Source organism: Dermacentor variabilis, chromosome 2 (assembly GCF_050947875.1).
Source record: "Dermacentor variabilis isolate Ectoservices chromosome 2, ASM5094787v1, whole genome shotgun sequence".
Lineage (NCBI taxonomy): Eukaryota > Metazoa > Arthropoda > Arachnida > Ixodida > Ixodidae > Dermacentor > Dermacentor variabilis.
This window is the reverse complement of record NC_134569.1, coordinates 203,615,475-203,632,171: the sequence shown is the minus strand read 5'-3', so window position 1 is coordinate 203,632,171 and position 16,697 is coordinate 203,615,475. Positions and strand designations below refer to the sequence as shown.

Genomic DNA, 16,697 nt, shown 5'->3' with positions numbered 1-16,697 from the left:
AAAGAGGTCACCTCAACAAGGCGAATTGCATCTCTAAGGATCCACGTTGAAAGGACAATAAACCGCATAATGACATCCAGAATACTGAAGTAGAGCGTGCCAATTCACCATAGGGCACTTGTGAATTACATTGTTACAGTGTGTGTTGGGCTTTGCAACTTGAAGTCTCCTTTCATTCAGAGCAAACAGTAAATGTTTGATATAACATCAATCTTCTGGTCTATTAAAACTTTTAACTGAGGTTCTTTTTCTAGATAAGCAGGTTTTGCAGTTATTAACTGCCAGCCTATATCTATCTGCAGTGCGTCAAAAGTGTTTGAATCTGTACTGGATTCCTTGCTTTCTGTTAGTGCTAAGAGCATTTTAATAAATGAACAGCATGACGACTTAAAACTATTCGAGACTGTCAGCTGTGTTCACCAGTGCATCGACCTCCAAGAAGACATTTTTTCACTCTCACACTGGTGCAGAAACAATAGGTACTCTTAAATCCATTCAATGCTAAGACATTAAGTTATATGCGGAAAACACACCATGTGCAATTTTCATACACCTTGCGGGATGCTCCACTCCATAGGGTCGATGAAATGAAATATCTCGTTGTGTAATTCGACAAAATGCTAAGCTTCTCTTCACATATATAATTACGCATACCTTTCCCGCTCTTGGGATTGCATGCCGTATATTGCATGATTTTCACTCACCTGTTGTGTTTCTAAGATTCTGTTGTGCCTTCCACTGCTAGAGTATGCCTCTGTAAGAGAGGTTGCAACGTGGAAATCTAATTGCGACCTCATTGAATGCGTCCAGAATAAATTGATATCTATCTTCAAGCACCACTCTTGCCATTCTAGCGACCACAGTTGAGCCTTCTCAAATATGCCTCAACTCGCACTTCTACATTCAAGACTTAATTAATAACACTTTTGTTCCTGTATAAGGTGGTTTATGGCATTACACGTTCCCCAAAGCTTCTTGATCGTATGCATTTGTTCGTACCGCAACAGTATACCAGGCAGCATTCCACGTTTTTTGCGTGGTCTTGTTGCAAGACTGTGGTATAGATGAATCGACTCCAAAACACTTAGTAAGAACTGTGCCTGTATTGGCATACTTCAGAGTACATTTCCTGTGTTTAGTGTATCTGTAGATAATCATGTGTGATTAACTCCCTTTTACTCTTCTTTCTTTTTTCCCTATTTGTTTCTCTATCTTCCATTTTTTTTGTCTACCACATTCATGTTTAATGTATATGTTGTCTCTCATATTGCTCGTTAAGTGCACCAATAGGAAGGGTCTCAGCTGTTCCTGGGCACTATAATAAACATTTGAATGATTGATTAATATCTTAGTATAAAATCGTGGTTTTTAAGTAGAGAGAGAGAAATTTATTTACAGAAAGGCAGAGAGGTCGGCCTGAGCTATAACTTGCTCTGGCCTGCTACTCTACTCTGGGGAAAAGGGACGGGGAGGGAAAGGGCTGATGAATGATGATGGTATAAGGAAGAGATGCGTATATACAAATTCACAGAGTTGTGGTATCTCTAAAGGCGTGCGTCCAGCCCAGTGGCTTGGAGAAAAGCTACAGCGGCTCTTGTGACCAGGGCTGCGCTGGTTGCATTAGGCCAAGGACCTAAAAGAAACTCTTCCGAAAGCGGTCTCTCATGGATGTTTGCTATGGAAGAGACAAGTTGCTGTCGTTCTTGCGCGTACGCGGGACACACGCAAAATATATGTTCAAGTGTTTCTGGCACCTCACAGCATTCACAGTTTGGGCTAGTATCACTGGCACCTATCATATTTCTATAACGGTTGGTGAATGCGACACCAAGGCGAATCCGGTGCACCATGCTCGCGTGGTTTCTATTGAACTTTTGAGGCATACGAAATCGCATTTCTTGGTCCCATTTGTGTAATCGCTTGTGTCGTCGATCAGGTTGGGCCCAGTGTTCCAACGTAGAGTTGTGGTTTACGCGACGAAGTAGGGCGTTTGTGTCTGTTCGTGAGAACGGAATGCGTACTTCACAAGCATTATCTAAAGCAGTTTTTGCTTCAGCGTCTGCCTGTTCGTTCCCTATCACGCCACAGTGTGACGGTATCCACTGAAAGGTGACATTGTGGCCATTTCTAGTTGCGTGGTCGAGATACTCTGTAATTTCTATAGCCATAGAATGATACGGGCCCCGTCTGAGGACACAGTCAATCGTTTGCAGAGCTGGCTTGCAATCGCAGAATATCGTCCATGCGTGAGGACGCTCCTCGGAGAGAAATCGAAGTGCTTCCCGGATAGCAACAAGTTCTGCGGCAGTTGATGTTGAGCTATGGTCTAGTTTAAACCGGCGAGCGATGATCATATGTGGAATGACGAAGGCTGCAGTGGAGGCATATGGTGTGACAGAGCCATCGGTATACACATGTACAGTATCTCCGTACTCTGTAGAAATGTGCAACAAGGTGAGTTGCCTGAGGCCAATAGATGCAACGAAAGACTTTTTAGTAATTCCAGGGATCTGCAATGTAACGACAGGTTTAGGCAGAACCCACGGGGGTGTTCTCGGAATACAGGCGGGAGAGAATCTCGACGGCAAAACACTCTGATGCCGCGATATAGTCATTGAAAAGCTGGAACCTGGGTGTGTGGTAGGGAGCGATGACAGAGGATGGTGCCTGTGTCGGGTCAACACGCGGAGGTACATTCGAAGAGGCTCGCAGAGCAAGTACACCCGAATAGGACAAGCACGAGCTTCCGCTATTGTTCCATTGGTTGACGTGCATCGTGGGAGGCCCAAACATGTGCGCAATGCCTGAGCTTGAATGCTCTCGAGCGCGCGCACACAACTAAGTCCCATGCTTGAGAGCGCCGGCATGCTGTACCGTATATACCCTACGAATAGTGCTCGGTACAATTGGAGCAATGACGACTCCGAGGGGCCCCATCTTGTTGCTGCCACGACGCGAAGGACGTGAACAAAAGTCTTCAGCTTTGACTTCAGTGCGGCGACGTGTCTTGACCAAGATAATCCCCGGTCTATGACTAAGCCAAGGAATCTGTGGTGTGTAACCGTAGGTATCGCTACGCCGTCAACAATGATCGGATACCTGGTCATTCGTTTTCGCGTGAACGTAATCACAGAACATTTTTCAGTTGAGAGTCGGAGGCCTTGACGCCGAAGATACTTAGCTGTGATTGTCACTGCACGTTGAAGCCTAGCACGCATTTGGGGACGGGTGGCTCCAGATGCCCATATGCATATGTCGTCGGCATATGTGCTAATCTTTACCGTGCTAGGAAGTTCGGATGCAAGGCCAATCAATGCAACATTGAAAAGAGTTGGACTGAGAACTCCCCCTTGTGGAACACCTCGATGTATATGGTACTGTCCGGTGTCGCCATCACTTGTCGACATATACACCGTGCGGCCACTGAGGTAGCTAACAATCCATGTATATAGTCGGCCACCGATGTCTAAATCTTCCAGTGCATCAAGGATTGCATAATGTAGTACATTGTCGTATGCACCCTTAATATCCAGAAAGACAGCTCCAACTAACCGACGTCGACTTCTTTCCTGTTCAACAGTGGAGACCAAGTCGATAACTCCGTCAATCGAAGAACGGCCTCTTCTAAATCCGTGCATAAAATCAGGAAAGCAATTATTTCTCTCTAGAAACCATTCCAGTCTTGACAAAACCATTCTTTCCATTACTTTGCCGACGCAACTGGCTAAGGCGATCGGTCTGTAGGAGGAAAGCTCGTTGGGGCACTTTCCCGGTTTAAGCAGCGCTACAACGCGACTGCATTTCCAACCATCTGGAACATTTCCTTTCTCCCACGTCGTATTATAAAAAGATAGGAGAAGACGCCGTGATTCGGTGCCAAGATGGCAGAGTGCAGCGTATGTGATTCCGTCTGGTCCTGGTGCCGAGGAGCGTCGAGAAACTGAAAGCGCAGCGTCAAGCTCTTGCATCGTAAACGGTACTTCGAGCCGCTCATCAGGTGACGGGGGTGCGATGGTGACAAGGGATGAAGTCACTGCATTAGACGCGTCCACAATCAGTTTACAGTAGTCCTCTGCTACCTCCAATTCGGTCCGGCGTTGATGTAGAGCCACCGCATGGAATGGGTGTCTTTGTTGTGGAGTTGCCTGGAGACTTCGTATGACCCGCCATATCTTAGATAGAGGCTGTCTTGGATCTAGGGATCCACAGAAAGCCCTCCAACGCTGTCTGTCAAGTTTCTCCAGATGTCGAAGAACATGTCGTTGAGCTCGGCGACTGCTCGAAAGATCGGACGGTGACTTTGTTCTTCTGTATCGCCGTTCTGCGCGGCGACGGATCGCACGAAGGGCCTCATATTGTATGTCGACCGATGACCTGTGCCTCGGTATGCTGACTTCTCTAGTTTTGTCCCGCAGGGTAGAGGCAATGATGTCCTCTATTTCGGATGGAGATGTCATACTCTGACAGGCGGTGTCGACAGAGGTCTTAAATGCAATCCAGTCTGTTTGACGAATGCAACGTGAGGCTGAACGGCGAAACCAGCTAAAGTGAACGTAAGTGGGGAGGTGGTCGCTACCATGAGTCTCTAGATCCGTCGACCAGGATGCTGAAGACAGAAGGCTCCTTGATACAAACGTTAGGTCAAGACAACTGCTGTAGGACGTGCCACGAATAAATGTAGGAGACCCGTCATTGAGCACATTTAGTCCCCGACTACACATAAAGTCAGCCAAATATTTGCCACGAGAATTCATCGAAGTGCTACCCCACAGGGGATGGTGCGCGTTAAAGTCACCAATCACAATATGAGGGCCTTGCGATGCTTGCAGCAGAGACATCAGGTGCGAGCAATCGATCCTCGCTCTTGGGTGGATATATCCTCCAATCACTGTAACCGTGCGACATCTGTATTTTATGGTGAGGCATACGTAATCATTAGTAGTATGCGATGGGACGTCATGTCTGAAATACACCAGGTCGTGACGTATACAAACTAATACTTTGCTCGAGGTTTGGTCGTTACGAGACCACATCTGGACATAACCAGAAATACGGAAAGAAGAATCCATATTAGGTTCACAGATAACAATAACTGGAAATTGGTATTTAAATATCCGCTGTCGGAAATCCGACAAACGACCACGCAGACCGCGAGCATTCCATTGCATAACAAACGATTGACGCATCCGTTCTTCAAACATTATCGCCATACTTGCTTAGTGAAGAACCACTAGCAGTGGTTCCAAGACTTCAAGTAGCTGCACGGCAGCCTTGGCAGCCGGGGTATTTAGGCCGGAAAGAATCCTGCGCATGGAGCCCATCAAATTTTTCACCATACTCGTGACGTCAATGTCATCCATCTTTTCGTTTTCTTCAGTACGTGTAGGAGCGGTGCATAAGGGCGTTCCTACAGACCTTGACGGTAACGAGGGCCACTGAGTCTCCGATGTGGCTAGTGCCGATGATGGGTCGCCTTGCACTTTCGCGGCATACAAAGGCTTTGAGGCACGTGCTTCTTCATTCCTGAGACGAAGAGGGGGTGGATGTTGCACTTGAGCTGTCGTCCCTCCAACGCGAGGAGGGCTGCGATCCCGTTGATGTCGGTTTCGTGAACGACGTCTGCGGTGGCGGATAGCCCTTGCCGCTTCCCTGTGCGTGGAACGATCTCTACCCATCTTCTTCAGAATACCCATTTCCTTCCTGATCTTTGGGCACTCTTTTGACGTTGCGTCATGAGCACCAGAACAATTTGGACATTTCGCAGCAACGTTGCAATTGCTGTCTCCGTGAGGTCCACCACATCGTTTGCATGTTATTGCACCCTTGCAAACTGCGCTGACATGCCCAAGTTTCATGCACCTGTGACACTGTAAAAGCCTCGGCACGTAAGGACGTACCGGATGCCTCACATAGCCAACCTTGACGTGTGTTGGCAAAGTTTCCGATTGGAACACTAATTTCACACATCGGGAACGTCCAAAACGGTGAAAGCTGAGCACAGGAGCTGACGATGATAGTAGTTTGGCCAGGTCAGTGTCTGTAATGTCAATGTCCACATCGTAGATGACGCCTGTCGTCGCTTCCTTGCCGTATGTGGGGAATGCGCGAACAGGGATGCTTCCCAACTGAGTGATGTTTTTCAGTGTCTCCAGTATGGTCGGTGTATTGACTTCCACCGAGAGGATGTTCTTTCGAGCGTTTATACGTATTTCTTCTACGTGACCATGGGCAGTTCGTTCAAAATATTCCGACAGGCTCTGCCTGTTCAGTGAGTTGAGGTTGTCTGTTGTCGTTGTTGGTACATATGCAATAGTGTATGATTGCTTGCCACTTGCCTTTTTCGTCGCCTGGCGACTGGTCGGTGATGTTCTTCGTATCTTTCTCTTCAGGCGTCGGCTTGACACCACGGTAAAATCGCTGTCCGAGCCCATCTCATCAGTAGAGGAGCCATCAGATGACTCAATCGGGACCATGCTGGGGTCGAAGCGGTCACTCACGTCACCGGCATAATGAACTGGCCGTTCAGGACAAAACTGCTGGGCGGGGTTTGGGTCCCCCATTGCAGAGGACGACGTCCCCCAGTTTTCTTGTCACTGATTGCAGAGATCACAGAAAATAAAATAGAAAATGCAGAGAGCTCGAAGCTGAAGCTGCTCGCTATGATCACTTCTTCTTCTTCCGGTTTTTAAGTATGCACTAGTATATTGCTACGGAACAGCCGCCACAGTGCGGCTTCACTGAGGAGAAAGAAGACAACGTGGCCCCGCTTGATATAGCGTCGCCATTTTGGCCTTCCGTTATCATCATCATCATCATCATCAGCCTGGTTACGCCCACTGCAGGGCAAAGGCCTCTCCCATACTTCTCCAACTACCTCGGTCATGTACTAATTGTGGCCATGTTGTCCCTGCAAACTTCTTGATTTCATCCGTCCACCTAACTTTCTGCCGCCCTCTGCTACGCTTCCCTTCCCTTGGAATCCATTCCGTAACTCTTAATGACCATCGGTTATCTTCCCTCCTCATTACGCGTCCTGCCCATGCCCATTTCTTTTTCTTGATTTCAACTAAATTATCATTAAGTCGCGTTTGTCCCCTCACCCAATCTTCTCTTTTCTTATCCCTTAACGTCACACCTATCATTCTTCTTTCCATAGCTCGTTGCGTCGTCCTCAATTTAAGTAGAACCCTTTTCGTAAGCCTCCAGGTTTCTTCCCCTTACGTGAGTACTGTAAGACACAGCTGGTTATAAACTTTTCTCTTGGGGGATAATGGCAACCTGCTGTTCATGATCTGAGAATGCCTGCCAAACGCACCCCAGCCCATTCTTATTCTTCTGATTATTTCAGTCTCATGATCCGGATCCGCAGTCACTACCTGTCCTAAGTAGATGTATTTTATTACCACTTCCAGTGCCTCACTACCTATCGTAAACTGCTGTTCTCTTCCGAGTCTGTTAAACATTGCCGTAGTTTTCTGCAGATAAATTTTTAGACCCACCCTTCGGCTTTGCCTCTCCAGGTCAGTGAGCATGCATTGCAGTTGGTCCCCTGAGTTACTAAGCAAGGCAATATCATCAGCGAATCGCAAGTTATTAAGGTATTCTCCATTAACTTTTATCCCCAATTCTTTCCAATCCAGGTCTCTGAATACCTCCTGTAAACACGCTGTGAATAGCATTGGAGAGATCGTATCTCCCTGCCTGACGCCTTTCTTTATTGGGATTTTGTTGCTTTTTTTATGGAGGACTACGGTGGCTGTGGAGCCGCTATATATATCTTTCAGTATTTTTACATACGGCTCCTCTACACCCTGATTCCGCAATGCCTCCATGACTGCTGAGGTTTCGACTGAATCAAACGCCTTCTCGTAATCAATGAAAGCTATATATAAAGGTTGGTTTTATTCCGCACATTTTTCTATCACCTGATTGATAGTGTAAATATGGCCGATTGTTGAGTAGCCTTTACGGAATCCTGCCTGGTCCTTTGGTTGACGGAAGTCTAAGGTGTTCCTGATTCTATTTGCAATTACCTTAGTAAATACTTTGTAGGCAACGGACAGTAAGCTGATTGGTCTATAATTTTTCAAGACTTTGGCGTCCCCTTTCTTATGAATTAGGATTATGTTAGCGTTTTTCCAAGATTCCGGTACGCTCGAAGTCATGAGGCATTGCGTATACAGGGTGGCCAGTTTCTCTAGAACAATCTGCCCACCATCCTTCAACAAATCTGCTGTTACCTGATCCTCCCCAGCTGCCTTCCCTCTTTGCATATCTCTCAAGGCTTTCTTTACTTCTTCAGGCGTTACCTGTGGAATTTCGAATTCCTCTAGAATATTGTCTCTTCCATTATCGTCGTGGGTGCCACTGGTACTGTATAAATATATATAGAGCTCCTCAGCCACTTGAACTATCTCATCCATATTAGTAATGATATTGCCGGCTTTGTCTCTTAACGCGTACATCTGATTTTTGCCAATTCCTAGTTTCTTCTTCACTGCTTTTAGGCTTCCTCCGTTCCTGAGAGCATGTTCAATTCTATCCATATTATACTTCCTTATGTCAGCTGTTTTACGCTTGTTGATTAACTTCGAAAGTTCTGCCAGTTCTATTCTAGCTGTAGGGTTAGATGCTTTCATACATTGGCGTTTCTTGATCAGATCTTTCGTCTCCTGCGATAGTTTGCTGGTATCCTGCCTAACGGAGTTACCAGCGACTTCCATTGCACACTCCTTAATGATGCCCACAAGATTGTCGTTCATTGCTTCAACACTAAGGTCCTCTTCCGGAGTTAAAGCCGAATACCTGTTCTGTAGCTTGATCTGGAATTCCTCTATTTTCCCTCTTACCGCTAACTCATTAATCGGCTTCTTATGTACCAGTTTCTTCCGTTCCCTCCTCAGGTCTAGGGAGGAAAATATACCCTAACACATCTCCTTCATCCTCGTAACATTGCTGTGTATTCTTTTTACGCTGTGCATCCGTCTGATTTGGGGCTTGTATTTCGTCATAGCTTGTGAGCGATGAAGTCAATAAATATGAAAATTGGATGCCAATATAGCCCTTCGTGGTGCAGAAACGTAAACATTTCATAAGATTACGCGTTGCAGAGGATAAAAGTAAACAAAATTGGTCGCGACGCCGTTAGTTGTAAATCACTTAATTACCCGCCTTACTGAAGCTACGATTGGCTGGTTCCAACATCTGCGTTAGTTTTGCATTTTCTTTCCGTGTGTTTGGTCCGGCGCCATCAGGGGCAACATTAAGTTATCGCTAGCGACTCCAAAGCAGCCATACTTAACTTCCGAGCGGGCAGGGTCTCTAAGCCAGCCCTTTCCTTCCTCTTGGCCCATCCTTTCCAACAAACTGTGGCATTAATCTGGACTCCCGCGCATGCGGGCCTTGCCGGAATCGAGGCGGCTCATGCCAGTGCCCGAGGATATACAGACCGGGCTCGGGCATCAGATGTGTCGGGACTCGCCACGGAGGAGGCGCCGTTTACAGCGCGGGATCGACTTATTACCTACCACGACATCTGCACACACTACCGATTAGACCGGTTAATGTTTCCGCCACTCATGGGCAAATCCCCGCGTAGGTGTTCTGTGGCGACAGCTGCAGACTCGCACCTTTCCCTCCCTTACCTCCTCCACCGCATTCATCCCTCGATTTACCTTTCTCCCTCTTGTAAATTCTACATCTCTCCCAAAGCAGACTTAAGCCACATCATGTGGGGGTGCCCTAATCACCCCCTTTCCCCTTTCCTCAAGCAATTAATACCTAGGGAGGAGCAGTGGGAGGCTGCCTTGCGCAGCTCCAGGCCCGACATTCAGGAGGTCATCCTGGAGTGGGCTGAGAGGATAGAGGAGGCCTACTTCAATTAGTTCCTTCCCCCACCCTCTATTTCGTTGCCCCCATCCCTTTAAAGAGGGATAAATAAAGTTTTTTATCATCATCATCGGCTAGCAAGAGCTGTTTGCAATTGGCCGTCCTCTTTTCTAACGGAAGAAGTTTTACGAACACGGGCTCTGTCTTGCACTTTTTGTCTACGTATTGCATCACCAAACCTGCTCGCGGACAGAACACTGACAGGACGGGGACGGGGACAACATGCATTTATCTTTAACTTTGCCATAAGCACGTACCTTGTGTTGGACATCATGCTCACTTTAATAACGATGATCTGCTTTTAGGCGCTGCACACAAACAAACCTGGAACAGCGCAAACTGGCAAGCAAGAGATCGTTTTTCGATCACAGTGACTTTTTCAGCGACTTTGCTGTTGCCAGTTGAACCTACTTTGGGAACTTGGCGGAAAGAATTGCTGGAAGCAAGTGCCCTCTGATACACTGTACCGTTCACTTTCTTTCACAGTCAAAGGACTTCAGAGTAGATGAGACTGACGAGCAAATCTCTTTCGTGAAATGAATTTCTTTTTTTGTAGAATTTGACGATGTATTCGTAAAATCGCAGAACAATTAGGCCGCAGTCCGCGAACTTTGGGAAGCATTCGGGATAGCTGGCTGGCATGCGCTAGTCAGGGTAAACCTCTTTCCTGATTTGATACATGTCGCGAGAGAAAGAGAAAGAAGATGTCGTCGAGTGCGTCCAAACCTGAACTGGGCTCTGAAAATGTGCCCTCGCCACTACCGCAAAAGCATCCGGAGACTCAGCAGCAGTCGAAGAAAGAAGAGTCTGCACGGGGAGAACAACATCAAGCAGCGGCGCACGATGGGTCGAAGTCCCCGCGGCTAAAAGGTTTGCACACGATCCATCGCCGACATACTCAGAACAGCCGCTTCCTTTGTCGCAGTGTGCGTGTTTCGAGCGCAAGAATGGGGATGTCAAGAGGTCCATCCGTTTATACTCAACTCATTTTCAACTTTGCCCGCTAGCAGCACTGCTTACCATGTTACTGCACTTACTACGGATGCCCGCACTTATGTGGCGAGGGTTTTTTAATTCAAGCAAGGCCGCCTGACAAGCATGATAGGCATGATAAAGCTTTTTAAGTTAAGCACGCAGCAACAGCGAATTAGATAGGAACTACTGTGCATATAGGCCTTTGTGACGAGGATCCTCTTGAACACAAACGTTGATTCGGCTGGCTGTGTCAATTAGCACTTCTAGCTGTGTCTTGTAGCTGGGCAAGTCTATATAGAAAGTAGAATGTACCCTCGTCCCGTGCGAGGAGCCGAGACGTTGGGCAGCTTTTGTCTATGAAGAGGCAGCCCTGCGAAAAGCAGCTCAAAGCACGAGTGACAGCGAATTTTCCTCGAGGAAGTTACTTGCTAGGTACCGACGGGCTAGTTGACACATGATTTCGGGGAAGCAGAGCGCTTGAAAAAAAAAGAACATTCGCACAAACATCAATGATAAGGACATAAACAGGCACTGGACACAGCACTTGCGCATTTCCTCATTATTAATGTCTGTGTGAACGTGTTTTTTTTCCCCAAGAGCGCCGCTTTATCAAAGACTCAAGGTAGCTCCCTCCTTGTGAGCTTACGAAAGAAGGTGCTTGCACTCAAGTGTAATGCGAGCGTCTGTGTCACGGCAGAGAATTCTCGCAGGCTAGGAGAACGGAAAAGGAATTGGACAAAAAAAAAAGACGCCCTCGCATAAGTATGCAAACTGCAGTTAGTCCTACATGGACAGTGCTGCTGTGTAAAGCAGTCATCTTGCTTCGGGTTATACAGGGGTCTCGTTTTCCACTGTCTGAAGTTTACTGAAGGCTGCGCAAGTACACCCTGTCACTATAGCGGGTATAGTACTTCCGCTCTAGAAGGTGCTTTTTTTGAGCTGCACCAAATTTTCCAAGATTGCCCGTGGCAGATAGCAAAATGCAACCCTTGATCTAGATTACTCGATGAGGTGTCCATTACTTCTACGAGATATCAAAATGACTAATCGAATAATTGACATAATTAGGCTGACTAACTTCTTTATTAATTACATTATGGCACATATCTTAATTTAATAATGGTAGTTAGTGAGTTGGCAAGGCCTATCCTTTTGAAGCGAGTTATCAGTAAAGCACCAGTTTCGAGATATTAATTTTCAGTGTCCGACCAAACGCGTTGATGTTCCAGTTACATTTGCGCTTTAGTGCACAAAGCAGGGGTTTGTTAAAGAACAGTGACTGGAGCGCCAATGCAATCAGCTCATCCGATTCTGATCAAGCAGCCAATTAGCGTGCGCCTGATAGCCGTGGCGATAGTATCACCGATAGAGATCGTCCCAGAATACGGCCCCTGTTAGAGCGTGGGCTGTCGTTCGAAAGTGATCACACGAAAGTACCGCCTCAGGACTGCGTTCTGCTTTCCACCGCGGGCGTTGACGCTGTGCGCACGCACTCTATAAGCACACCAGCGCTGAGCTGTTCTGTGTATACACAATTCTGGATCGAACACACAGTTAACGTAAACGCTGCGTTGTTCACTATTTCACTGGGCTTTCACTTGCGTCGATGGTTTCCCGTCCGTCTCGTCTCGTGCACCATTGGGATGCACGAGATGAGACCGACGGGAAACCATCAAAGGTAGTGAAATTGAGGTGCAACGCTACTGGTAACGCTTATGATGACGCTATGAAATGAAATGACGTGAGTTCCGGGGACGTTTTCTAGGGCGATCACATGTGGCGATACTATTACTTTTGCGTGACGTTATACACGGCAGGTTGGACTACGCGAGCGTTTTTCTGTCAACCAGGCGATCAGCTCTACCGCGTTTGCGCAACCAGCCAATAAGCGTACCCTGAAATCAACATCTCCAAAAGCGTTCGTCCGAGAATATGTCCCTAGAACTCCTGTCATTTGATATTGACACGTGTACTTGCTTATCTTTATCGGGTGACCGCGTTTCACCGCCTAACAAATGTTATCGCACAGCTCAGGACGTACCTACATGTATCGGAAGTATCTCGATAGTTATCGATGGTTATATCTGCTTTCTGTTGTCACCGAACCTCGTGTAATCTGATTTCATCGCGCGACGCCAGTGGTGCAGAAAGTTGTGGAAGACACGCGGGTTCCAAAGATTACTCTGGAACCTTCCACGTCTGATGTATAAAAGCCGACGCCCTTGACCCGCTGATAAGATTTTCGACGATCACCGACTGTGCTCGCCGCTATCGCTGTGCCTTAAGTGTAGTCTGTTTTTGTGGGCACAGGTTCGCCCAATAAAAGTTAGTTTCGTCTTTCACAGTATTGATACTGTATTCTTTACCGTCACTACCCCGTGACAATAGCGTATTCCCTATTGTCGAAGTGGTGAAAATTTTGTCGTGCAAATTTGGGCACGTTCAGCTGCAATGAACCAAGAGCCACTGTTCCTGCGAAGGCGAGCCGCGGACGACGGGAACAACAGTTGCATAACAACACTGCCGCCCGGCCAACAGCGTTCTCCTATCAGAGCAGCGAGCGTCTCCGCCTGAGGCGTGCTCAACAGCGCTAAAGTCTAAGCAAAGAATAGGAATGCTGCCATAATGAAACACAGAACGCTGCGGGGATACAGTAGGTACGAGGTGCTCCGGAGTATGCGGAAAGGTGTAATGGTTTGTAACATTTGAACGTGCGGTTGTTTGCTTGAAGCCAATGGTACAAACGTCAGTGGGACGTCAGTGGGACTACAGATGAAACCGTACAGTGTAATATGAGCTGGAGAAGTTTTCAAGTAAGGGAAGCTCACAGTCAATTTGATCATGGGGAATGACAGAAAATATGAAAGAAAGTATGTGGGTTGCGAGAGTGTTCATATATTTGTGCAGGAAAAATATCGATTTACAGTGAAGAAAGATGACTAGGAAGCTTACCAGCAAGTATGCGGTCGGTATAGTAAGCGACATGACAAGAAAAACGTCGAACGCATTAATAGAGGCTGGGACAATCTCCTGAGCAGCCGCAATGAAAAAGAAACCGGTTATGTCTAAGAGGTAAAACGAAAATCAGGAGAGAAGCATTTCATGACAACTGAAAAGGAGACTCGTTACTTTTCGAACCGAGGTCAGAATGCCTTAGAACATCTCATTATAACGCAAAATATGCCAAAGAAGAAGCATGTGCTTGCTGCGGTAACGCTAGGGAAACGATGGAATATGATTTATTGGAATATGAAGATATAACTACCTGGCTGTCGGTTTAAGCTTCGCTGGCGTCCGTGAAGCTTTTGTTTGGATTCAGGGATAGCAAGGGGAAATTAAACATGTCCGCAACAGAGATTAGTGAAAGGCGATTTAGGGTTTGGTGGCAGGAAAGCAAGGAGGCCACAAACAACGTAAATGTATACAAAAAAAAAACAATTAGTGTGTTCAATGGGGCTGGTTGGTTCATCTTTAGAATAAAAACAGGAGCAGCGCAACACAGGACGAGCGACTCAGTCAGACTCAAACAGGACTCAGTACTGTTTACTCGCTCGTCCTGTGTGGCGCTGTTCCTGTTCTTATTCTACAAAAACAATGTTTGCAATAAAAGACTAGATTATTTGATGCAGAGAATTTTTCGCATGTTTAAGAAATTAAGATAGGTAGAACATTAGAAAAAAATCAGAAAAGGAGCCCCTTGGCGGTTTAACCACACCACCCCGTTTCAAAGGGGCGGCTCACGGCATCATCCATCCATCCGAGTTACATAGGCAGGGTGCCTGACGCGGGAGAACGAGTGGAACAGACAGTCTGAAAGCACACTAACAGCAATATCTATGAAATGTGGAGCCGTAATAATAAAAACGTTTATTAAACAAGAACCCATTCTAGGCAATGGTGATACCGAACGTGTCATTCGCGAAAGCCATCAACAAACAAGACGTTTTCAAAGGAATGGCGTTTTGCGCCGGGCCTCTTCTTGAACACATTCTTGTAGATCCTTGAGTTCTCGACGCTGTGTGGTGGGGTTTCTTGATGTGTGAGCGATAGGGCACCACGTGCCGAGTAAAAACACGGGGAAGGCTGGAGATGGAAATACAAGGCCAACGTTTCGACAAGTGGACTTGTCTTTTTCAAGGCGATTCCACTTGTCGCAACATTCACTCCAACTTTCACCGAGCTCTCATTCTGCTCACTCCATCGAGTGTAACGCCTACGAGGGGAGAAGGTAATGATAGTAGACCAACACCTTGCGGTGTAACGAACCGCTACGGTGTTAGACTTTGCGCGCCAAAAAGTTGAGGAGAGGCCTACTGCCAGGCGTACTGAAGAACGCGAGCAGGGCGTGAGGATTTGGGCAGGCAAAAACGCTCGCGTGCGCCGTTTCTAAAGCTCCCCTATAGAAAGTAGCTGGGTGTCCAAATTTTGTGGGACGAAAATTTCATTGTGGACCCTTCGCGATCTTTTGTGCTCGCCTTGTGTGCTTTCGTACGACCGGCAGTTTGCGTCCCCCAACGCTTGGGCACCTTAATCTAAGGCTCTCTAATATCATGAGTGCCTACGGGTTTTCGTTAGTGCTTCTATCGGTTGTGCGTGTGTTACAGGAACCGGGACCCGCAGCGGTCGGATGTCACCGTCTACAGAAAGCCATCGCGCGAAGCATAATGAAACTTGGTCGCCTCCGTCGCCATCGTCACCTACAGCGGCAAGTTTGTTTTCGTATATGCACGGGATCTCCACAAAACATATATTTGGTGTAGACCATTGTAGCCTTTCTGGCGTGCCCTTAGATGTGCCACGCCTGCAACGTCTTAATCACAAGGTAATGCGCCAAGGTCAGACTCGGCTCTCGGTACGTGGAGAGTCCAGTTCGGTCGCGTTGATGTGAAAGCGGGGAATGTCGTGGTGGCAGGCCAGTGGCAGCGTGTGCTTGCCCATAACTTAAATCACTAAAGGCACAGTGACGACCATTTCGTTTGAAAATATCTTTTTAGGGCGTGCCTTTTAATAATAATAATAATAATAATAATAATAATAATAATAATAATAATAATAATAATAATAATAATAATAATAATAATAATAATAATAATAATAACTTATTCGACGCCTTTTGTGAAAAATGTGACAGGAACCCTTTGATATGTGGATATTATTTAATAGTATAATTTTACCTGCCTTAATTATAGACTGTTTTCGCGGAGAAGTTTGCTCTAGTGGAATGAGACGGCACTTTACTTGGCGGGCCGCCCGTTCCCTCAGCGAAACCGCCCGAATACGAAGCCATTACTGCTTCTGCCCTGCTGCCGTGTGATCAGATGTACGAAATTCGACTGTATGTTCGCTAAAGCACTGTGCTCCATTCATGCAGCAACAAGGTAAAACGATAGAAGGAAAACGTGTGGCATATAAAGGAATGTAATAAATATGTGTGACCAATTCCACGAACCACTGATACATGAGGACTGCCTGTTTTGCCAGCCGCACTGAGCTGTGGACGGCGTTCCTTGAGGTTAAAAACTTTAGCCAGTTCGCCAATGTTGTATCCCTAACCTCCAAAGAAAGGACTTCAACACCGGAACGCCGGCAGGAGTAGGTAGCGCTTGTTACGCAGGGACAAAGGTAGTAGCGCCCCCGCTTCCAGGCATAAAAAGTTTCTCGCACGTTATCTACACACATCATGCCCAACTCACACTTAATATCACGCCCACACTACCCCCAACGTATCAATAATAAGCAAATGGGCACACACTTTAATCGATATGCATCCAGTCATGGGTGACGACGACTACACCGACAGCACACGAATGTTAGAAGCTTACCGGGTATAGCTA

General features: G+C 46.8%; 1 protein-coding gene across 1 annotated transcript in view; it reads left to right on the top strand.

Annotated features, from left to right (window-relative positions):
- Window positions 1–16,637: 16,637 nt before the first annotated feature.
- Window positions 16,638–16,697, top strand: part of LOC142570634 (acetylcholinesterase-like) — a 40,928-nt gene continuing 40,868 nt past the window's right edge. Inside the window, exon 1 of the mRNA XM_075678996.1 lies at window positions 16,638–16,688. Within this exon, the coding sequence (XP_075535111.1) occupies window positions 16,638–16,688 (51 nt within the window). The remainder of the gene's footprint in view (window positions 16,689–16,697) is intronic.